A 25,374-nucleotide genomic window follows, 5' to 3' on the forward strand; every position below is an offset into this window, starting at 1 on the left:
TAAAAATATGATAATTGGTTCTTTACCCTTCTATCTGGCAACAAAACTGACACCTTTTTGCAAGGAGTCATGTTTGCATAGACCGCAATACCTGCAGTCATAATACAAACAAAAGAACATAACTCTGATAATGTGCACTGTCCTTGAAGTTGATTGGTCCACACCCGAGACAGCTTTCCTTCGAGCCTAGTCTCATATGGGTTGGACCAGATGACGCCAAAAGGCGCACGGTGCGCCTTTTGGCGTCATCTGGTCCAACCCATATGAGACTAGGCTCGAATGAAAGCTGTCTCGGGTGTGGACCAATCAACTTCAAGGACAGTGCACATTATCAGAGTTATGTTCTTTTGTTTGTATTATGACTGCAGGTATTGCGGTCTATGCAAACATGACTCCTTGCAAAAAGGTGTCAGTTTTGTTGCCAGATAGAAGGGTAAAGAACCAATTAACACAGCACCTGTTTTATGGTTGTCACCCATCCAAAAATGATCCAGGGTCAACGCAAGCTGGGTTGAACAGGTGACCACACCAGGTGTTTAGGCATGGGACTGCAATGGGGAGCCGGGAGATGGCAGTCCTGGGTATCGCCTCCTCATATGGCGTGGGTTTCTCTGGGTACTCCAGTTTCTTCCTGGCACAATTTCAATGTTCCCTGGTAATCATGTGTTCCCACGTTGAAGATTTTATATGGCTGAAAAATGTTACGTTGTCGTTTCACTGTCGCGGGTAATTAATTTGGTCATGTTCGTCTGTTCGTGGCGTGCGTTTTTAAACGTCTAAAGTGCGCAGATGAAGATTGCCGCTCGAGAACATTCATGCCGAACAGACGCTCTCAGCTCACCGAGACTGTTGACTGGCAAAATATCAAGTGAGAAAAACGCAAGGCTCTCTTCTGTTGAGTTATACGTTCAACAAAACAAGGTTAAAACAATTGCGAGTCAGGCATTGCACTGTCTCACAAGAAACATAATTAATCACAATGTACTCACGCCTGTCTTTAAGCGCATTAAAGTGTTTGAATAGTATTTGTATCTCAAAGTCCTGTACTCGTACAAATGCAATTGGAAATCGGGATAAAGGTAAACGATCGAGTGACTTCGTCGCCAACACTGAAGTCCTCAAGTCAGCGAAGGTCATCAGCATCGAGGCCATGGTCCTCAAGACACAGCTTCGTTGGGCAGGGCACATCGCCAGGATGGAGAACCACCGCTTGCCTAAGATCGTGCTGTATGGGGAACTGTCCTCTGGCCATCGCGACATAGGGGCACCACGAAAGCGATACAAAGACTCCCTGAAGAAGTCCCTCACTGCTTGCTGCATCGATCACCGTCAGTGGGCAACACAAGCAGCTGATCGCAACTCCTGGCGGCACACAGTCCACCAGGCCACCTCCTTCTTCGAAGATACCCGCAGGGCCCGTATGGAGGACTAAAGGAGAAGGAGGAAGAACCATGATCCCTCAGCACCCATCCCAGATGAGACCTATACTTGCAGCTGTTGTGGCAGGACCTGCTTGTCCCGCATAGGCCTCTTCAGCCACCAGCGTGCCTGCAGAAGACGTGGATGTCCTTCCTAGATCTTCGTTCGCGAAGCCAAGCCATGATGATGGTGATGTAAAAGTAGAAGGAATTTTACACTGGCCGATTACGTAATAATAATTTACTTATTTATGCCACTTGCACGACCATACCAACTCACGCGCCTTTGGTGGGGGGTAACGGCCAATGCCAAGTCGCACGCCTTTGGTGGGAGTGAGGGGGAAATTTAATTTTGCGTTAAAAATGCTATAAAAATACAGCGTTAAAAATGCTATAAATACACTAAACGCCGACGTAAATTCTTCACTGTGTCATGTCCCCCCCACCCCGATGCGTGCAGTTACTAATGTTTACAGTCGCTAGATGCTAGCACTCTAGGCAGTAGACCTTTTATTTATTTATCACGCACGCACGACGATACCAAATCACGCGACTTTGGTGGGGTGGGGGGCATTTTCTTTCGTGTTAAAAATGCTATAAAAATACACTAAACGCTCAGGTAAATTCTTCACTGTGTGATGTCTCCCCAACCCCGATGCGTGCCGTTATTACTACTATTCAGTCGCTAGATGTAGCAGGTACCACCACAGTCGGTATGTAGTGCTGTAATCATATCAGGTACCACCACAGTCAGTATGCACTGCTGTAATCATAGCAGGTACCACCACAGTCAGTATGCACTGCTGTAATCATAGCAGGTCCCACTGCACGGGACTAGGCCTCACCATGCCACTCTGTCAGGTGAGTACTTTGTGCTATAGAGTCGATAAATACTGCGAGAGTCAGCATGTACTACTGTAGTGATAGCAGGTACCACCACAGTCGGTATGCACTGCTGTAATCATAGCAGGTACCATCACAGTATGCACTGCTGCAGTAAAAGCAGGTACCACCACAGTCAGTATGCATTGCTGTACTCATAGCAGGTACCACCACAGTATGCACTGCTGTCATCATAGCAGGTGCCACCACAGTCAGTACGCACTGCTGTTACATTTTTAGGAGTAGTTTTTAAATATTTTTAAGACCCGGCCAACGCCGGGTACTTCCTGCAGGTACAACAAACAATCTCAAACCATACATAAAACATTTGTACAGAAGCTGAAATGTGAACTTATTTTATAGAGGTTGTACATTCAAGACACAGCACATCCTGCTTTATGAGATTTATTTCGGACATAAAAGGGGAATTTTTGTGAAATGAAAGTTAAATTGGGGGTGAAGAAGTTGTGCAGTGCTTAGCATCCTGTGTCATGACTGCACTGACCAGCATGATAATATTAGGCAAAACAACTCTTACGACCGGCACGAGCAGGCCTTCTTCCAGCAGTGCACTAGGACAGTAATTGCCATACGTTCCAAACGTGGGATTTAAACCGTTGCGAAAAGAGAAGAGTCTGTTGCAGGCAGTGAAGGAGTCTCAATGAATTCCAGGGTGCAGGAGCTGATGCACGGGGAGCAGCGCGAGGCCGGCAGGATCCCTCGCACGGTGGAGTGTGAGCTCACGCACGACCTCGTCGACAGCTGCGTCCCCGGGGACGTCATCACCCTCACGGGCATCGTAAAGGTCGCCAGCAGCGACGAAGGCATGCCCCGAGTTCGTTAACCGTACCTGTCTGTTTTGTAAAGAGAAGCGAACGCTTTAGAGTGGCTGCTCTAGGATGCAAACTCCGATTCGTTGCATGCATGATGTGGAGAGGCTCTTGCATAAAGTGCTGGACATGTGTGTATATCTTCTTGGTTCTTTCGGTAAAGTCACATAGAAGGAAAATAATAAAATAATAAAAATTAAACATAATAAAATAATTCTCACGACGTCTCGGCCACAACGCAAGCAGCCGTCTTCAGGTGGAGAACAGGTCTGTCGAGACGACAAAGTCGTCTCGAAGACGGCTGCTTGCGTTGTGGCCGAAACGTCGTGAGAATTATTTTATTATGTTTTATTTTTATTATTTTATTATTTTTCTTCTACGTGACTTTACCGAAAGAACCAAGAAGATGAATCCCTGCAGTCATGAAAGCTTTAAATCGAAATGTGTGTATATGTACATATATACACGATCGAGACTGCCTTTAGAGCCTGCAATCTTTCGTCGGCTCTCTGACTTATGCCCATAGTAGATATGTGCACAGAGATGTGAATACTTGCACCATGGGTATAGATCCACAGTGATCGTCCTTTGGATTTGCCGCAACATAACTCTGCAGCTATCTACATCACTTTTTTATGCATGGTGGTAATACATATAAGCACTGTGCAGGCTCAACCATGTTTATCTTTCAATGTCTGATGAGATCAGGTGCATTGCAGGTGATTTGGTCATAGGCTTGTTTCAAATAAAGGGAGATGTTTCGACTATTTATTCAGTGGAAGTCCAGTTAATATATTCTGGCAATGTTTATTGGCCGTTGCGTCGAGATGTGAATCTGAGCTATCATGCTTTACACGTGCATTTTAAGACATGTTTGATCAAGCCACGATTTCTAATCCAATGTAAGATTAACCTTTGATATTTACACCGGGTGACCTCTACTGTTTTCCGTCTCTGCCTGCCCGTGTGGATGTCTTGTGTGCCACTCACTCAAGGACGCAACAAAAGCAACAAGGACAAGTGCATGTTCCTGCTGTACATCCAGGCGGTGGCGGTGAGCAACACCAAGGGGCAGCGTAGTGACGGGGGCGGGGAAGATACGGCACCTGGGGTGGCGCTGGATTTCTCTCTCAAGGAGCTGTATGCCGTGCAGGAGATCCAAGCGCAGCCCGACCTCTTTCGTCTCCTTGTGCAGTGAGTGCACAACAACGACAACAGCCGCCATTCGCCATTAAGTGGCGGTGATGTCACCACAGTGCTTGTGCCAGGCTAGATGCTACTTGTGCATGCAGTGAGTGCACACACAAATGTGCAGGAATGCTGTGGCTGGGTGGTGGCTCATAGACCAGTGCTGTGGCAACTGTGATTAAACCGGGTTCTCAAGTGTAGTGAGTCGATGCTTTCAAACCCGGTCACCATTGACTCATGTATAGAGACTCTGAGACTCAGATAGAGATCCGTTGACTTACATAGAGACTTATCGACTTGCATCGACGGAGTTGAGCACACCTGCCCCTCATGGGCTGTTGGGTGTGTTAATATCAAATGAGTTGATCGTGTGGCCCAGAACATGGAGGCAGTAATGTAATTTTACCATTACCACTCACAATAAATATAAACATATCATTACTATTCAAGTCATGATGTTTAAAAAAAATGTACATTGTAATTTCAACTACATGTTCGTGAAATACAGCAAATGTATTTGGAATATTAAGTTGATGGAAGAAAATGAACAGGGTTTTGTATTGTCCCTGAGATGGAAGAAAGTGATTATAATATAACAGTGCTCTTTATTATCCACTATGTTTTCATTCCATAAGTGGACATGTCTGGTTTGTTTTGCAGTTCTATTTGTCCGACCATTTACGGCCACGAGGTTCGTACAAAACATACATATACACCATGAACCATGGGTGCACGTGGATACATGTATATTAACTGAACCACTATGATTTTTAGTTTACAGTTATCAATTCCAAGGGTTGGTATACACTGTAACACGAATCATTTGGTTTACCGTTGCCTGCGCAAGTGAGTTCTGTCCTTGATGAAGACATTTTATTCTAGCAGTTTGTCTATTCAATTTTATTTTTCACATTACAGTCTTAAACGCCTTGTGCGCCTCATATAATTACGTGCGTTAGTGCTGCATCATGTCACCTCCGCGAACATGATTGAATTTCAGAATTTTAAATCGAGTGACAGCTCATTGATATACGGGTGGAGGGATTGGGTATGAGAAACCATCAAATAAAACGTGAGAACATTGTGGTCTAAAGGAACTCGGCTGATTCAACAATGTCAGCCTTCAAAAGTAAGTTTTATAAAATGCTAAATGAAGACTAAATCATAAGAGTGTCCGTGCATTCACTTGCGAGTCAGCAGTCGCAGATTCTCACGGAGGCTTCTGATCCGCAGGACAAAGTACGCGTTTTCATTGACCTTGCACTTCCTGTTGTACTCTGTGGGGTAGTGACATGGACACTTCATTCCTTTGTCACTAAATGTATTCATAGGATCTTGGGGTACCGATGAGATTGTTTTTCTTTTTACCAAAACTACTCTGATTAAAAAGTAAAATGATGCTTGTTATCTGTACAATACAGGAGTTTCAATGACACAATGTTGGCACCCTTCTATTTGGTTCATCTTGGTCACTAAGTTCTCTCTGCCAAGGGTAAGGCCACGATCTTTCTGGGTGCAGCTGATTAACAGCTTGCCGTGTGATAGGAATTCACTTGTCTGTTACTATATTTTGCCACTGGTAAAGGAGGTCTCATAGTGTAAATGCTTACCCCGAGCTCTCAATACCCTGATAGTGCGCTGTTTTCGAGTTGTACGCCTTTTGGCGTCATCTGGTCCAACACCAATGGAGACTAGGCTCTAAGAAAAAGCTGTCTCGGGTGTGGACCAATCAACTTCAAGGACAGTGCCTTTCATTATCAGAGTTGTTTCTTATTGTTTGCATTTTGACTGCTTGTGTTGTGGTTATTGCAAACATGATCCCTTGTATAAAGCTGTCAGATTTTGTACCAGTTGAAAGGGTAAAAACCTATTACTATATTTTGCCACTGGTAAAGGAGGTATCATAGTGTTGTCTGTTGTACTTGCATCGATTTGCAGATGGTAGTCGAGTAACAATCAATCGACTAAATGTATTATTATTATTATTATTCTTTGCGATGTGATCCTTTTTCTCGCTTTTGCTTTGCAATCCCACAGCTGGTAAAAGCCGGGCTGGCCCTGGCCCTTTTTGGCGGCGTCCAACGCTACGTGACGGACAAGAACCGCATCCCCGTGCGCGGAGACCCCCATGTGCTCATCGTGGGTGACCCAGGCCTCGGCAAGAGCCAAATGCTGCAGGTGCGGCGGCGGCGTTGACAGCAGGGTTATATTTGCGGAGCTTGTTTAAATGAAAATGCGCGAGGCCTTGCAAATATTAGCGTGCCTTCGCAAATTCCATCCAGTTGGATTTCGTGATACCGATGATACGACACCTGGTATTTTCCAGGCAGGCTTCTGTCCCAGGAATAAATCGTGTTCATATCCTGCTTGGTTTTCTGAAGTCTTAACAACCCTGGGTGTATTCATGGTGATGTTGTCGCATGCTTCTTAAATGATAATTTATAAGTAAAACGGCCGTCTTATAAGCACACAATAGCATGGTCTTGCTAACAGTGCCATGATGTATTTGACATTTGCACAGATTTGAAGCCATAGATGTTTGGACTTGGATCATTCTGCATCTACCCACTTCAACAAGGGGAAATCATTCATTTTACGTGTATTATGTAGCCTTCTTACTAAATCGTTGAGAATGTGCTCGATCTTGTAAGATCTAAGAATATAAGCAGATTTTGAGCCTGGATAGTGCTTGGATGGGGGGTGACCACCCTACATGCCGGTTTGGTTTTGGTCGCTGTGGGGCTACGTGATGCACTTCAGGGGGGCAGTACAGAAAAATCCATTCTGTATTTGTATCCTCTCACATCTGCTCCTCACCTTTGCCACCTCGCACTCACCAGCATGGTGACGTAAGATCAACCAACCGCCACGACCTGCATGGCCTTGGGGAGGCCCTCATCCAGCAGCAGATTGACGGAAAGAGTTGTACGCCCCACGTGCCGTTGGGTAACTACGGATTGGGTGTTGCGTTGTTGACGGTGCTTCGTTATAGGCGGTGTGCAACATAGCGCCGCGGGGCGTGTACGTGTGCGGCAACACCACCACCACGGCCGGACTCACCGTCACGCTTTCCAAGGACGGTCCCTCAGGGGACTACGCGCTGGAAGCTGGTGCCCTGGTCCTGGGAGATCAAGGTGATGGCCCCATTACAACAAACGTGCGCAACTTGCACCTCTTTCCACTGCATAACTGAGCCGCGCGGGGGACCACGCCGAGCCAGCCAGCTCGGCTTGGCTCGGCTCAGTTGGTGCCAGGTGGTTTTTCCACTACAAAAGCTGAGCTGGTGATGCTGGTGGTCGGCGCAGAATGAATAAGTCGGTAGCCACGCTCCTGGCTCTGCACATCACGGTTTGGTTCTGGCTTGCCTCTGAATCACAGTGAAAAACCACCCATTCCAAAAGAGCGCCGTGCTATCATGATTAGGATTTACCGGTGGAAAATGGGTGTCATTTACAGAGGCATCCCTGGTTTTCAAGCAGCAGTGCTCATGGCTAGGCTTAATCGTTTCATGAAATATCTTCATGCCCTCCACGTTTAGCAACATGCGTTTCTAATATTTAGATTATTTTGCTGCTATAAATGTCCAAATGGTAAGCCACTTTGTTGAGATATCCTTTGTGGCCAGGTCGCTTTTGAACAATAAGTACCTCGGTGGGCTTTGTCTGGTAGGATGGGGATTGTTTAGTTTTATTTGTGTGTGTTTTGGTGATTTGTTTACCTTTCTTGTACTTGCACTCCTGTCATGTTTTTGTATTGTTTGTTGTTGTAACGTTCTTACCTGCTCCGACTGGACATCTGTGAAAAAGACTTTTATAGCTCATCGGATCCATCCAGTATAAATACATTATTGATTCTGAAATCTCAACCTGACCACTGCAACTCTGTCCGCTGTGGCCCCTGTACAGTGTCTTGAGATCCTGTTGCTTTTAGATGCTATCTACAACCATATTGTCAATACCAGTGGTTCTCACCGGCGGGTACGTGGACCCCTGGGGGTGAGCGAGGTGGTTTGTACATTTGTGAAATTATATAATAGATCACGATTGGAACCTCCTTTGCCAGTAGCAAAATATGATAATTGTTTTTTTACCATTTTATCTGGCAACAAAACTGACACCTTTTTTACAAGGAGTCATGTTTGCATTGACCACAATACCTGCCATTGGTGAATTATCATGTATGAATCTGCCAATATAGATCCGTATGGTAACCTATAAAATACCTTTCTAAACTCATTGATCATAAACAAAGTGGTTTCGAAGAGTGACCAGCGAGTGCGAAGAAATGAGGTCACGCATGCAGAGTGTCCGTTGTTTTTATATTCGCTTGCGGTCACTAGCCAGTTAGGATACTTCACAAAATGAACAATTGGTTAAAATATTGATCTTCGTTCTTCTTACATTTATTTTATCAGAACCATGGTGGGTCAGGCAAGGGGGTACTCGTTTGAAACAAAATTCAACAGGGGAGTACAGTAGCCAAAACATGTTGAGAACCACGGCAATAGACATTGAAATGTCGTCGTTGAAATGCATCCATATCTCACAACACTGTAAAAAAAAAATCACATTCATAGCGATTCATGTTTCTAATTAGTGACGTTTTCCTGAAATCAGCAAAAAGTTTGGATTTGTACTCAAAACATCTCTCAGAACTCCAACTGGTATTTGTGCTGGGTTCATGACGCACGCAGGGGACTGCAAGGCGTTTGCTGTCCCCGTAAGAAGTTAGGAAACGACCCTCGTGTGTGCGTATGTTTGTTTTTCTTAGGCTTGTGCTGTATCGACGAGTTTGACAAAATGCCAAATCAACACCAGGCACTGCTGGAGGCGATGGAGCAACAGAGTATCAGCTTGGCCAAGGCTGGCGTGGTGTGTACGGGAAGTGGGCACGGGGTTTTAATTGGCAGTCGCGCACAGAGCTGGCTGAGTGGCTCAGGGGAACGCTTAGGCTCGTGTCAACACGACTGAGCCACCTCCCCTGGGCCCCGAGGTTTGTCGCCCAATATAAACCCAGATTCTCGTCTGTGCAGTGATTTTGACGGATGGTCTCAGCAGAGTCCGAAGTGTCCTCGCAAATAAATCCATCGTGTACAATTTCGATTTGTTTGCGTAGCAGAGCTCGCAGGGATAAATTCGTGTTTTTGGCAAATCGTTGCGTGTAAAACTTGAACTTTTTTTCTGTCATTGAGAGAAAAGGCATATCTTGATGTTTTGGATAGTTCTTCTGGAGGAATATCTTAATTATAAAGTGTATGTATGTGTGTATGTTGAACTTCTTTTGTGCCGTACATAGCCAACCGTGCTAATTGGAGGTGCACGTAATAACCCGCTCGCAACAAAACAACCACGTAAGTCAGGGGTGGGGAACATTTTTCTCACCGAGGGTCGAATAGGGCTTTCAAATCTCGTTGGCGAGGAGCCACGCGTTACAGCTCAGTCACTTCTCACAGCAAGAGTCCCCTGCGTTTACAGAAGTGACCGATTGCACTCGGAATTAAAAAAACACGTTGCCAAGTAAAAATTATTCCTCTCTAGCACTTGATTAGTGCAGCTAAGATGCTCGCAGTCACGGATTTAATATATTTTTGTAAGCCGTTTAGAAGTTTTAGGCCTCACGTGGTCGTATGACCTGCGGCCCATAGGTTCCGCATGCTTGGGACGATTGAACCCTTCCCTGCAGAGGTGAAAGTAAGCCGGTCTGGTTGATGTTTCTAAGACGGCCTGTGGTTCGATCTGTTGCAGCGGGTGTTTTCTCATGGCGAAACATGCTCAGTCTTGTGTCTTGATGTCTACGCTACATTTACGATATCTGTCTGGCCGTGCAGGTTTGCAGCCTTCCGGCACGAACGTCCATCGTGGCAGCTGCCAATCCTGTCTGTGGGCACTACAACAAGTCCAAGACTGTCTCCGAGAACCTAAAGTTTGTGCTTCACTTCTGAATTCACCGTACTCCATGACTGATTTTTCAATACTCATACATTTGCGGTGGTACGTGTTCGGCACGTACCACCACATATCATAATGTGCTCGCTACCGGATAAACGTAAGACTTCACGAGATGGAGAATTATTTTCCAAAATTAATAACAAATAATAACTTACAGCCCTTTGTCAAGGCTTTGCTAATGGAAACTATTTGATTATACTTCACCAGTCTGGTTCGTGTGGATTGGTGAATTTGATGGGGAGATAAACTGGTTTACTGTTCGCCGTGGCTGGGAATCAAACTCGGGTTGCCGGCTTCACATGGCGCTAACCACTGTGCCACCGCTCCTGCGCTCAAGGTGTAAACTAAACTAAAACTTTTGATTTTACCAGGTAAAGCCCAGTGAGCTATTAGCTCTTTTTCAGAAGTTGGCCACAAATGATAGCTCAACGAAGTGGGTTATCAAGTGGAAAGGAAGGTATAGTCATCAAATACATGTTTCTAAATGTGGAGGGAAAAACTGGAGGACCCTGAGAAAAATCCACGTGACCACGGGGAGAACATGCAAACTCCAAATACACAGTTGCCAGGGTCGGGACTGAACCCATGACCTCCTGCATACCAGACATCTCGGTGATTTTCATTAACATTGTGAGGTTTGTCATTCATAGGAATGTACATGTTACGCAATATGAGGATTTTATCAAGTGCCAGCATTATATGCTGTCCACTTTTGCCACGGGGTAGTGGGCAAAGAGCTTTTCGCATTTTGGAGCAATTACAGAGATGCACAACAGCTCAGTGAAATGTGACATCGATTGGATGAGCGCACCAAGGTTGATTGTCTGGAGATTACACACGCGCAAACAATCTCGCTCGCTTCCCAAAGTGCCGTGCAGCTCCGTGTGTGCGGTTTCAAAATCAATTCCTGATTTGACAGTGGTTGGATTTGAGTCTTTGAATGGGGTTACCCAGGAAAGTCTTAATGAATCCCAAGGCTTTTATCAGGGGATATTGGGTTTGCAGTTTTCTTTGGACAGTATCTTAATGAGTGCAGAGAACTGTGGCACATATTCTTGGTTCTTTCGGTAAAGTCACGTAGAAGGGAAATAATAAAATAATATAAAACAATAAAAATTCTCACGACGTTTTGACTGCAACACAAGCAGTCATCATCAGGTGATGATGATTGCTTGTGTTGCAATCGAAATGTCGTGAGAATTGTATTGTTTTATATTTTTATTATTTTATTGTTTCCCTTCTACGTGACTTTACTGAAATAACCAATAATAGGAATCCCTGCAGTCACGAAAGCTTTAAATCAAAATGTAACTGGCACAATTAGCTCACTGCACTGACCATTGCGCTACAGCTTTTAGTGAGCGATTAAATCACAACCAAACAATTATTGTATCCTGAGTTTTTGTCGGATCTGCAAGTTAGATCATGTCCTGTAGTTACAACATTCCATTTTGGAATCGGGGAATTTGGTGCATTGCTAATCCTCTTACTGCATTCGGCTCTCAAGTTATAAGCGTTTGACAGACACACCGATAAGCAGTCATCTTTCAATGAGTAAATAATGATTGTTAAATAAGCCAAACCTCCTACACATTTCACAAGTAGTACTAATCGCATATCTGCTTTTCCCATAAATATGCAAAAATTCCTCTTGATATGCAAATTCTTTTGTCAAGGCGCTCTTCCTCCTCCCTCCCAGCTTAAATATACGCTCCAAGCCTGGGTGTGTCATTCAGACTCTGTCGTCTCAACAGACCTGTTCTTCACCTGAGGACGGCTGCTTGCATTGTGGCCGAAACGTCGTGAGAATTATTTGATTATGTTTTATTATTTTATTATTTCCATTCTACGTGACTTTACCGAAAGAACCAAGAAGATGAATCCCTGCAGTCACGAAAGCTTTAAATCGAAATTTAAGCACGACAGTGATTGTTTACGGAACTGTGTCTGATCTCCCATTAAAAGCCACGCAGGATGAGAAGTGCCCTCCTGTCACACTTTGACCTCATCACATCATTTCATCCTTGGATTTGAAACAGAATGGCAGACCAACAAACAACTGATTAAATGAACAGTCGGCCGATGATGGTCGTTTACGATTAGTGAGTCCATTCACCTATTAACAGCTCACTTGGCCCTCCTCGCTTTCTGTTTTCTATCCTCCTACGCCCCCCAACCTCCTTCTTCCACCCGCTCCCTCAAATTTCTTTAAACAAAAATTTCACCTCACCTTCGCATATAAAAGTACACACACCCCTCTCGCGGTCCCCACTCAATGGGTAGGGTAACGAGCCCAATCTCCCCCCTTCTTTAAACTCACGTGCACAGCCTTTCGGTCTGACTAATGTCCGAGGAATTTCTGTACACCACTCCCCCCCTACCCCCACTCTTTTGTGGTTTGTGCTCCATATCGGGCTCCTACTGAAAAAAAATCAAACAGCTGACCCGGCCCTGCTGCGTCGCGTGTTGAACGCAGGATGGGCAGTGCCCTGCTGTCGCGCTTCGACCTCGTCTTCATCCTGGTGGACACTCCGGACGAGGAGCGCGACCACGTGCTCTCGGAGCACGTCATGGCCATGCACGCCGGCAAGCGGCTGCTGGCGGGGGCCTCCGTGAGCCGTGCGGCTGTCCCTGGGCTGGAGCTCGCCGCCTCCTCGTCGTCTGACGATGTCCTCGGTGACCTCTCTCTTTCCGATCGACTTAAGGTAACGACGGCTCAGAATAGAACCTCCCTTTTTGTCGAACCGTTGATGGATGACGGCCACCCCATGCCGTGTGGGTCGCGGAGGTTGTTTTACCTTTCTTTGGCATGCTGGTCGGTGCAGGTTTGGTGTAGGCGGGGAAGCGTAGATGTGGGCACATCGAAGCACTGTAGTCCTTAGGGTGCTGATTTGTGTCTGGAAGCTTTCGCCAACCCATGATCAATTTGGCCGGTTTTCAACAGGGCAAGTTCTTAATAGAAAGACAACTTTAAATTAAAATGTTGGTACTATTTACGAGAGTTATCATAACCACCCACCTCCAGACAGACGGACTGAGATATTGCATTTATGCTTTACCGTTCACGGTGTTGTTGTCCTAAGATTAGACTCGCCCATGCCATAGGGACGCGGTGTTTTCACCATTGGCTCAGGTTTGTAAATTGAAGATGAGCACCGCGCTCAATGCTAAATAGAGCAATAAATCACTTAGACTTTTTTATTTATATGAACTCTTTCCCATTCTGAGACATCTGCAAGATGGGTCCCGCTCACCACTGAATCTTGGAACGCGCGAGCGGTTGACGTTAATTTTATTCAGAGAGGTGTAGCGCTGCTGTGTTTAAAAACATCACCGCAGAGAACTGCAGCGACACGACCGCACTCTGCGATAGCTGGCTCCACACTGTGCCACATGCCCTCCCGCCGTAGCATTTTACTTCCGATTCCGTTCCGATGGCGTAAACCCACGTCATCGGAACGGATTTGGAAGAACAAACGATGACGTACACATACACGTCATCGGAATGGGAGAAGGTTAATTACGGGCGCTCGCCGCGTCGCCCTGCGCGCGTGCGCAGGCCCGGCGCGGCGAGGCGCTGGACCCCGTGCCCCACTCGCTGCTGCGCAAGTACGTTGGCTACGCGCGGCGCTACGTGCGCCCACGCCTCTCGGCAGAGGCGGCGCAGACACTGCAGGACTTCTACTTGGAACTGCGGCGGCAGCACCACGGGGGAGATGGCACGCCCATCACCACGCGCCAGCTCGAGTCGCTCATCCGTCTCACCGAGGTGACCCCACGTGCCTCCCTCCCACCGCCCGCCCCACCACCCTGCTTACAAACAATGTCCCAATAGATCGGGGGTCGGCAATCAAAATAGCAACGAGAGACATTTTTTTTTAATTCTGTAAAAAACTCAAGTTGTCAAGAGCCGCAGTGCATGTTAATAACGTCACGAAGCAGTCCTTAAAGAGCCGCATGCGGGTTCGGAGCTGCAGCTTGCTGACTCCTGCAATAGATAAACTAAAAACTAAGCTATTCAAATGTAATTTTACCAGGTAAGGCCCACTGAGCTATTTCGCTCTTTTTCAGAAGCGACCTGGCCACAAATGATTGCTCAACGAAGTGGCTCATCATGTGGAAATTTATAGCAGTCAAATACTCTAAACGCCTGTTTATAAAAGTAGAGGGAAAAACCGGAGGACCCGGAGAAAAATCTACGCGACCACGGGGAGATCATGCAAACTCCAAATATACAGGCGTCAGGTTCTGGATCGAACCCACGACCTCCTGTGTACCAGGCGAGGGAGTTAACATCGTGGTGAATTGCAATCGTAATGAGTGCTTAAAGTGGGGTGGTACGTGCTGGTATGCACCAAAGTCCAAATCTTAAATGACATTTGCAGTGGTGTAGTACTTATTTTATTTATCTCGGTGGGATGATGTGCCGAATTAATCCCCGACCATTAATTGAACTCGCAACCTTCTGATTGCAAATTGCTCAATCTGCTGCTGAGCCACCATATCAGCAAAAAGGAAAAAAAAATCACACCGTACGCACATAGGTTCATTTTAAATTTAGGAGAAACCAATCCCTGCCTTAATTACTCCAAAGGTTGATGCGTTGATGCGAAGGTTTAAGTTCCTCGCAACTCCTTTTAGACTCAAAGTTGTCGTCGACTTGCTTGGATAAATGCCAAAGCGCTTATCCTCCCTATGGAAAAAAAGAACCACTTGAATAATTACAGACTCAGTTATGCATTGCACTGTTACTCTCTTGGTCGTAAAACTGAGTAGTTCATCAACCCAATCAGCTGTACAGAGACGCTGGGTGTTGTATATGGGACACTTGGTCCTGGAAAGAAACCACTGTCCTGAAGTTCACCGAGTGTGTGACGACCAAACCGAGGTTGAACATTGCATTGAGTCACAAAACGCGAGATGCATCATCTGTTTTTGTGTTGAAGGTTCAAGTGTTGCAGCTTCATTCAGTGGTTTGTTTTTGGATGCTCTTTTTTTTGTACCCAAATACTGATTGCTGTATTCATTGGCGAAACCCTGTCAAAACCATTTCGGCATTATTCTTTGGTTCTTTCGGTTAAGTCACGTCTAAAGATAAAATAATAAATTAAATAATAGCATATTATTATTTTATCTTTAGACGTGACTTAACCGAAAGAACCAAAGAATAATTCCTGCAATCACGAAAGCTCCAAAATTAAGACATTTCGGTATTCTTTCATGAATTTTTTGAAGACAACGTGTTCACATTTTTTAAACGTACGTGCAGGTTGGTAATATTCTGAGCCATGAGAGTCTTGCGAGGCAAGCGTGCGCCGCGTTACACACGCTAAGCATGAGTGTCACATGTCACTCTTGCTGAAAACTAGAACTGCTTTTTGTATTTAGTTTGTTGTCCTTCCCCGGCACCTCCGATTAGCGCGGTTGGCTACGTATGTCGTGGAAGAAGTTCAACATACATACATCTGTCACATGCTACTTACTTTTTTCTTCTTTTCCCGTCCGAACTTTTGACTTCCAGGCGAGAGCCCGGCTGGAGTTGAGAGAGAAAGCCACCAAGGAGGATGCAGATGATGTGATAGACATCATGAAACACAGGTACCTGGGGACACACGTACACTCTTGTCATGACGCGTACACACGCTGTCATCATGTTCTTATGTGGAGAGTTGTAGGTAACACGTTCATAAGTTAATCGGACAGGAAACTCCATCTACGTAGAATTTTAAAGTCTCATCTGTACAGTTAAATGGCACGTAGGCCCATAAGCCGGTGAACTAAGAGATTATTTTATTTTCAGACGAGAGTCAGATTTTTTTTTTGAGAATAGAGATAATTTTATTGTTTTATTTGTATTACTTTATTGGTTTTTTCCCTTCTACGTGACTTTACCGAAAGAACCAAGAATAATAATAGTCAACTTTTGTTTGTTAATGTGTTACCCTTAATGTGTCCACTCACATCACATGTACTTGTGGCAGTCAGGACTTTAGAAAATTCAGAGCAATAACTGAAGTCCACCCTCCCCACGCAGCTCCTCCCCACCCTCCCCACCCAGCCCCTCCCCACTCTCCCCACCCAACCCCTACCCACCCTCTCCACCCAGCCCCACCCCTCCCATTTTTGGATGCACGACGGACAGACAGAATAATCCCCTGTGGGCTGGTGTAACCAGGAGGTTCCTACCAGTATATCCTGTTCTCAAAACTTAAATCCTTCTTCCAAAACACTGTGCCGTTGTAGTATCTGTCCTCTCCAATAGATGGCGATCAAGTTTATACGTATGAATACTATCACAATAAGGTAGAACTTGATATCGATGTGAATGAAAAACGTACACCGATTAGCTACACAACCATATTAAAATGCTGTGGTCATTAGTAACCATGCTGAAACCATCAACTCACAAGAACTTCAGAACCCACCTTCATCATAACTCTCATTTCGATTCAAACTCAGAGCTCAGACTCCCCGAGCCACCCGGCCGCCACACCGATTTTAAAATTGTTCTGCTTGCCGAAACCATTCACTCACTCGAGTTGAGGGCCCCGGCTCCATCGTAACCCCAACCTCATTTCAAACCCAGGCTCTCAGGGGTGCTGGCTTGGCGCCCTGACTTCTGAGCCACCCGGCCACGCCACTTGAATTCCTGATTGTTGTTGTGCTCGCTCATTCTCTCTCTTTGCACCGCAGCTTCTCCGACACGTTGTCCGATGAGCTGGGGACGCTGCACTTTGAGCGCACGCAGCACGGCTCCGGCATGAGCAACCGCTCGGCGGCCAAGCGCTTCGTGACGGCGCTCGCCCGCTGCTCGGAGCAGATCTGCAACACCATGTTCACGATGCAGCAGCTGCAGCAGCTAGCGCGCGACATTGGCCTGCAGGTGCGCGTTCTGTCTTCAGCCGGGCCGCAACTCTGGGCCGTTCTGTTGCACCGTCGATTGTAATGTTTGTTGCCAGCACCTTTTGGGTGTTTTGGTGCCTGTGCGTGGAAAATGCAATTAAAACAACAACAACAACAAAAATAAACAGGCAACATCCTCACTGTAAATGAAAAAAACTCAACAGTAGCGTGTAGGCCAAGAGGGTTTTTTTTTATTTGGCATGAGTTGGGAGGCTTGGCATTCATAAACTAGGGCAAGAGTAAGAGATTTAGGCTCTGTAAAGATGCCTTTACAGAGCCTTCTTTCCCACCGTACGTGGTCAACCGTGGTAATTGGAGGTGCGGGGGGACGGTCAACAAACGAAATACAAAAAGCAGTTCGAAAGAAATTAGTTTTTAATTGGATGATTTAAAAGTGCATAGCTTCAGTGGCTCCTACAATCGGAGAGGAAGAGCGTTCCAGACGGTCGCAGAAGTGCATCTGAAAGCGCACAATGCAGTGACCGTCTTTGTTTGATGGTTGTACATGGGTTACTACTATTACTTATGCAGGTGTCACAGGGGCACGCTACAGGTACGCACCGTTTGCGTGGTACGCTGTGGTGGTTGTAATAGGTAATCGCCACTAGTAGTTCTGTAAGCATTTTATTATAGTAATGAACGGGGTTGTGGGTGGCAGAGGGCAGCACAGCAAAATCCATGATTGTACTTTGCTTTCATGTCCGCATGTCTGTGCCCCACGCCTTTACTGATGCCCCGACCAGCATGGTGAAGTGTGGTCAAATAAACTCCACAAGGCCGTGGGGAGGACCTCATCCCTCAGTGGATTTCCCAAGGAATGCACCTCCGATTAGCACGGTTGGCTACGTACGGTGCATAAGAAGTTCGCCATGCATAATACATGTACAAACTGCTTGGTGTTTCTGTTTATCACTATGTCTTAGTGTTAAACCTCATACACTTAAGCTGACACTGTTAGTATTTGTTTGAAAGAGACTCATCTTTTTTTAATTGCTTTTACAAGATAAGCTCTCAAAGCCTGCAGGCAAAACGATCCTTTCCAGATTATATTAGCTCATGTGTTTACTCAACGTATTCCATTACACACAGAGCACTTGTCACGAAGTCCAAACTGCTTGCCGTTGATGATTAAGCCAAACCCCAGGTCATGATCATGCTTTAATCAAATGGGTGGCTGAGTCTTTATCACGAGCAAGAAAAAAGCCCTCACGGCAATAAAACCCCTGTTAGACACAGGGGGTCTCAGGCACACGGAGCTTCATGGTTTTTAACCTTAGTCTGAATGTGTCCACGTATGTTTTCATATGTGGTGCGTGTTTATATTTGCCACTTAGTGGTGAATGACAGACGTCGCTTTTGTGTGCGCGAGGATGTGTGCCTTTGCTTGGGAAAGTGGTAGCGTACTGTCAGTGCACTGCGCTACAAACCCAGCAACCCAAGTTCGATCACCGCTTATACGGTCAACATCGGTGACAAATATCCGAACTAATCTCGGGCCTCCACTAGGTTGACTCACTCTCTAAATGAGCACCTGGTGCGGTGTATATATATATCAGCACTGGGGTGTCAGCCACACAATCCCCTCACATGCCGTGCCAGCCTTAATATGTGCTCGCTTACAGCACTTGCCCCACCATTCTGTTAAAGGCTATATGGGGATCTTTGTTGAGTGTATGTCTATATGTGTTGTGGGGAGTTGCACCTAGCATGGCACAAGCTCCCGTGGTGAAGTCACCGCCTGAATGGTGGTTGTTGATGTTGGGGAGTTGGTACTGTCTTTCATTTACTAACCTGCAAACTGATGTTATGCATGGCCAAGGATAACTGACATTATCTCTATCAATTGATGTTTGCCACCGATGTTATCTCTGGCCAAACTAACATCAGCTATCCTCTGGCAAACATCAGGGACGAGTAATAGCTGAACCGAGGCCTCTCCCCTAGGTCAACCAATTCTTAAAATGATTCACTGTGCAAACACTGTAGATAACAAAGGTGGTGTTACACATACCACTTCCTCATGCCCCATGCTCTCTCCAACAGCAATTTCTCTTGGATGCTATGAGACTGACTAGGGGGTCTTTGTTTGCGTATGCACCTACCCCGAGATTAACTTTTAAATAGAAACAGTTTATTGCTCAGTCCTCGAGTCTGCCTCACCATCACACCCATGTGTGTCAACTGGCTTAATGAGTGCATATTACCGACTATTCACACGTGGATCAGAAATCGGAATATTATTTTTTACTGGAGAAATCCGACGAGCGATATATCTATTTCTCACAGATGTCCAGTCGGGTGCGGGTCAGAACATTACATTGTGTTGTGGCTGAAACGTCGTGAGAATTTAATTATATTATGTTTTTTTTTATTATTTCCCTTCTACGTGACTTTACCGAAAGAACCAAGAAGATTACAACAACAATACCAAAAACACGATAGGAATGCAGAGTATAGTACACAAATTACTTACAACAAATATATACAACTATCAACTATTTGACCAAGCAAATAGAACAAACGATGACAAGTGTGCAAATACACATGGAAAAGGGGGGGGGGGTGCTTGGAACACCTGGACAAGAGAACACACCCCAGCGAGAGACATCATCCTGATAACAAATTAATACAAAGTAGGCAAGGTGAGCCTAAAGTGCTGCCCGACTTTGTAGGTTTTGTGTTAAAGACGTAAAAAAATACAATCCTAATCATCAGTGAATCGAGTAATGTTGCCTCCTGTGGAGTGTAATGGTAAGGTAGATGGAAAGCGGATGGAATGTAACATGTGCATTGTATTCTTGGTTCTTTTCGTAAAGTCACGTAGAAGGGAAACAATAAAATAATAAAAATAGAAAGCAATAAAAAAAAATTCTTGCTGTGGTTTTCACACCTGATGATGATTGCTTGTGTTGCAATCGAAACGTCGTGAGAATTGTATTGTTTTATATTTTTATTATTTTATTGTTTCCCTTCTACGTGACTTTACTGAAAGAACCAAGAATATGAATCCCTGCAGTCACGAAAGCTTTAAATCAAAACATGTGCATTGTTTATAGGTGATTGTGAGTGGCTGAATCTAATTCTAACCAAGTGGTGGGGGGGTGGTGGGGTCACCGACTTATAAACAAAAAACGTCTTTCTCCAGAAGATCACCGTTTGATTATTTGAATGCCGTGCCTCCTGACCCGCTCTGCTCGCGTGTGTTGCTGCTGCTGCTGTTGTTGTTACAGGTGGCCGACTTTGAGGGCTTCATCAGCTCCTTGAACACACAGGGATTCCTGCTGCAAAAGGGATCTAAAGTGTATCAGCTACAGGCCATGTGAGACGGCCCTCCGAGAGTTGGTCAACTGAAATACGTTTCGAGCATCCGATCTGTCCTTGCATCAGAAGCATGCTGTGCATTATCAACAGCATTTGCTGCTGATGCGACTGCCGCTGCTGTGTTCTGACCCAGTTTATGACGATTCCCACATTGAAAGTTGTCATTTGCAGCAGGGGTTTCACTCATCTGGACTAGCGCTGTCACCCGTGCAAAGCTACCGCTCGCGCCCGCTTGGAAGCTTGCGAGCCCGTGCAGGAGACAGGGCAGTAAATCTCGATTGGAAACTCACATCTTTGGAACTGTTTTTTCTTTTTAGTTTGTTGTTCTTTACCCGCACGTCCGATTAGCACGGTTGGCTACGTACGGTGCGAAAGCAGTTCAACATACGTACACTCACAACATACATACACACACACAACATACACACAACACTGCTAACATGCCTCTTGTCTTTCTGTTTTATATTTGCTTCAAGTCCATAAATATGTAATTACGAATGTTCCTTATTTTTTGTTATTTCAACAACAACGCATTAAAATGCCACTCATCTGTTCGTGTTTTCTGCAAGTGCAGACTAAATGCCTAAGTTACGTTGTCATTTATAATAATTGCAATAAAGCTTTTAAGTACCTCTATATTTCGATTTAAAGCTTTCGTGACTGCAGGGATTCATCTTCTTGGTTCTTTCGGTAAAGTCACGTAGAAGGGAAATAAAATAATAAAATTTAAACATAATAAAATGCAATTCTCACGGTGAGAATTGCATTTTATTATGTTTTCTTTTCTATAGCTTCTGCAAATTCACAATCAATGTGCAATTCAGAATGGTATAATAATAATTATTACTAAAATTATCTGTTAAAAGTGCCAGTTTTCCATGAACGTTTCCTGTAAGCACGAAATTTTAACGAAATTGTAACTGAGAATGTTATTTATTATTCTTATTAGTTCAATAATAAGCCTTTAGAATTATTTTTCCCCTGCACAGTGCTTACTGCAAGTCTGAACTCACACGTATTTCACAATGTTATTTATTATTCCTATAAGAAGGCATTCAAGGGCCTCTCTTATATTCATGTTTGCTCAACTAACATGCAATTTTCAATCAATTTTAATAACTACCACCAATACCGTCATCACCACGACCACCGCCACCATCATCATCATCAACACCACAAATTGTTAATGAGCATCGATCTGCCTGCACTTCTTGGATTGTTTGGTAGACTCCAGCTACTCATGCGTTTCTATCTCATTTACAATCCTGTTTGTTATCCTAAGGCCTCCATGACACTGCCTTCTTGCCGCTTCTAGAATCCCATTCTACGAAATGAAATAAATTTGTGAAACGCATTCAACGTTGTTGCGCAATGCATCTATTGTTTAATCCCCTAAAGTTATGTTGTTGCACAGCTCAGTCGCTGTTATTTAATTAATTTGTCACTTTGACATATGTTCCAAGCGCTTCAGATTTTCACGAGTAAAGCTTTTGGTTTAGTTGTGCGCGAGTCGAAACACGAGTGCAGGATTAATTTCACCGCTGCATTGTTGTTCACAGTTGTGCTGTGTTTTCAAGTTGTGTTGCTATGTATTGGTTCTGGTTGTATTGTGAATAGCTTTCAGCTCTTAAGGTCCTGGAACCGATTAATTTCCTTCAAACGAAGCAGTTCCTTAATCTGATTCAGTTCTCTAAGAATATTCCAGCACGGAGCGAAGCATCGGTCGTCGTGCCGAGCAACAAGGCACGGCACGAGCCGAAAACCACATCGGAGTTTGACACCAACGCTTACGTGTGAAGGTTTCCACGCGCATCAGAAGGAAAGGCTCCGCTGTGGGCGGTGAAAGTTTTCTGGTGGGCCATCCCCACTTTTAATTTTGCAGAGGTGGCCAGTGGCAGTTGTTTTCTCAGAGACGGCGTTCTTTGCGATCTTGAACATGCGCTTACGTTAACAGCACTGGGAACAGCAAAAACCTGTAATTGAACCTCATGGCGGGACCCCGGGGTCCCGAATTAACGGAAGTCACAATCGTAATGAATTTATTTTTGACAACTCTGTCCCAACGCGCACATAAACACCGCGACCCACCTGACGCAGATCAATCATTCTGTTGTCATGTCCAAGCGTAGCAGCGAGGACGAATGCGCAGAAGAGCTGAACAAGCGAATGCACTCCATGCTCCAAAGCTGCTCAAATTGCCTACATGACTCAAGTCTTTTATTTGTCATCACGGAATGCATTAGACGGTGAAACTGCTCTCTTATCTTCATTATTATTTGTGACCTAGCAATGTCTGCAGCCACGATCAATCGATGACATTCCTATTACCTGTAGATATTTAACAGATGAGATGCGTTGCACCGTTAATCCCTCCTGTTTGATAATACTTCTCTTGTCCATATGCATCTGTGAAGATAGGTTTTTTTTGCGGTTAAGCTATATTCCCCACATACCGCTCGTATCAATGCGGACAAGAGCGGCGACCCACTCACTACTCTGTAGAGTAACATTGGTATTAACGTTTGTTACAACATGAACAGCGCATTGAAAACGCGTACTATTTTATGTACTATTTACAAAGTGTGCTCACAAATCCACACTGAGAAACACGATGATTGACGGGTGTGAATTATTTTTTCGATAGTGCATTTAAATAGAGGTACTGCAGGTAAGTAGTTTTCAGTTTTAAAGGCATAGTTTAACAAGACAACACTTGCCACCATCCTCCAAACCCATTGGTGAAAAAGAGCAAAGTTTTTGTTTACATTATAATATAATGTTTATGCGAGAGCCGGGGGTTAATGGAACCCCGGGGTCCCGCCATAAGGTTCAATTAGCAGGATCGCTTGAAACATTACAAAGTTGGGTATAAATCCTCCCCATGTGTCCTCTGTGCATAGCGGCCTACGCTATGTTGATGTAAAACAACGGCTAAAGCGCGTTAGGGAAGAATGTTGGAGCGAAAACGCTTCATGTGCACGCGTGCTTCTGTACTGGAAACGTTCAGTCGTCGTTCGGCCGTCTCCCTTTCTGGCTCTTTTCGCCGTCATTGACGACGGTGGCCGTACCGCTCAACCTTGCCCGGGACATTTCTCAAAGGTTCGCCCCAATAAATTGTAAAAAATAAAACACCCAGAAGCCTTTATCTGGCGTAAAATGGAATAAAACAACACCAAACAAACGAAACAAAAAACCCAGCACGGATCATTGCCCGTCGATGTATGTCGCTGCTTCTGTTAGGACCCGTCGCGAGCTGGAATTATAACCGTCGCTTTTCTCCGAGCTTAGACTACCTTGAAATTAAACCGTGTGGAAATACTACTAATAAAAAAAGCACACAACGCTCGTGTTCCTCTGGCAATTTCAAGTCCTCGTTTGGCACCATTGCCATGGAGAGGAGCGAGACGCTGGCTAGGAATGTGTACATGTGTGTGTGTGCAGGGGGATTTTTTTTTTTTTCAAATAAGTACCGGGACTTGCGAAATAAATCTCCCAGCGAGTGGCCCTCGCCGTGTCAGCGAATTGGTCCGCGAGCCAGGAGGAGGCACCGGGCCCCCATTGTGTTGCATTTCGGCATCGCGGAGTTTCCGCGGCGACTCGCACCACGAATTCGCCACCGACTGTGAAGCTCACTTTGCTGCTGCTGCTGCTATAGATTCACACGGCAAAGGCAAAGGTCCCCGCCACCGCCCGTATAGCCTACTCAGGGCTGTTAGGACAAGTGCTGTTTCGCGAGCACCTGTGAATGTTGGCGCACGACGGGGTGTGGGTGGCCAGCAACCACGCCCAGCCGCCTTTGTCTCGCCGGTGACGATGTTTTTACACACCGCACTCGGTACTCATTTGAGGCCGAGTCGACCTAGGAGAGGCCCAGGACGGTTTCAAATGATCGTTATTGGTGTTGGCCGTGAGCGGGAATCGAACCCGGGTCGTCGGGGATCGTAGCGGAACGCGCTAACCAATGTGCCACCGCTCCCCGCGTACATGCCGTATAGACGCGCATGCACAGCATGTGTACAAGGCAAAGGCGCAGCCCTGCTATTGCTTGCTCACGCCACTGCTGGCGGAAGAGCCTCCACAAGAGGGAGCTTTAGAGATGCTCCAGAGGGTATGTTGGCCTACTCTTCAATGTTGGGCAGATGTTTTAGAAGTGATGACGGTCCTCACACTTTACTCCACCGCACGCGATCTGCTGATTGACTAACTGGTGGAGCGATTTCGACTTCCGGATACACAGTCGGAGGGATTTAAGAAACTTGCATCGCGGTTTCAACTGCCTCACCTGGAGATCGTGTTGAGCCAACGGCCGCTGGATTGCGAGTCCGATGTGGTGACCATCACACCACCTTTACATAGCAATCACAACTCGGAGGTTTATGATTTATTTCTGTATGCAGTGTTACACTTTTGGTGAATTAATTCATAACCTAATTTTCAATGTCGTTAAGTTCCAATTAGTATTTGCTCTGTATAGATTCCTGCTGGCATGGTTGGTATAATTGGTGGTTAAGTAACCCCCCCCCCTTCCCCCACTAAAGTTGGATTTCTTTTCAGCGCTTCTTAAATTGCTGACGCTGGGAGATCAAATCGAACTGCCAACTCCTGGTTTTCAAGTACGGTGTGCAAACCATTAAATCAATAAGTTTCAAACAACTCAGGAATATCTATAAAATAAACGCGCACACACGACTTGTGCAAATACAAAAAAAAACAATTAGCATTTTCTATCTAAGCTAAGCATAGCTTCCACTCCTGCTGTGTTGAGGGTGAGCCAGTTCGTGGATTCGGCAGACTTCTAGGATCGGTTTAACACGACTGCTTTCGCGACCAATATTATTCACTAGCAGGAAGTACCCGGCTTCGCTCGGTGGAAAATATATTTCA

The 25,374-nt window shown here is 45.4% G+C and overlaps 1 protein-coding gene across 5 annotated transcripts in view; it reads left to right on the forward strand.

Annotated features, from left to right (window-relative positions):
* LOC133360996 (DNA helicase MCM8-like) overlaps window positions 1-23,810 on the forward strand; it is a 45,132-nt gene extending 21,322 nt beyond the window's left edge. For all 5 annotated transcript variants that reach the window (XM_061579912.1, XM_061579896.1, XM_061579904.1 and 2 more), the window contains exons 8-20: window positions 783-868; window positions 2,973-3,124; window positions 4,126-4,324; window positions 4,979-5,009; window positions 6,356-6,496; window positions 7,311-7,452; window positions 9,089-9,189; window positions 10,146-10,240; window positions 12,743-12,971; window positions 13,826-14,035; window positions 15,788-15,864; window positions 16,960-17,149; window positions 20,400-23,810. In XM_061579912.1, coding sequence (XP_061435896.1) covers window positions 783-868; window positions 2,973-3,124; window positions 4,126-4,324; window positions 4,979-5,009; window positions 6,356-6,496; window positions 7,311-7,452; window positions 9,089-9,189; window positions 10,146-10,240; window positions 12,743-12,971; window positions 13,826-14,035; window positions 15,788-15,864; window positions 16,960-17,149; window positions 20,400-20,492 — 1,746 coding nt within the window. In that variant the 3' untranslated portion in view covers window positions 20,493-23,810. The remainder of the gene's footprint in view (window positions 1-782; window positions 869-2,972; window positions 3,125-4,125; window positions 4,325-4,978; window positions 5,010-6,355; window positions 6,497-7,310; window positions 7,453-9,088; window positions 9,190-10,145; window positions 10,241-12,742; window positions 12,972-13,825; window positions 14,036-15,787; window positions 15,865-16,959; window positions 17,150-20,399) is intronic.
* The last annotated feature ends 1,564 nt before the right edge of the window (window positions 23,811-25,374 follow it).

Source organism: Lethenteron reissneri, chromosome 8, assembly GCF_015708825.2.
Source record: "Lethenteron reissneri isolate LAM-NWPU_2019-01 chromosome 8, ASM1570882v1, whole genome shotgun sequence".
In the NCBI taxonomy this organism is placed as follows: Eukaryota; Metazoa; Chordata; class Hyperoartia; order Petromyzontiformes; family Petromyzontidae; genus Lethenteron; species Lethenteron reissneri.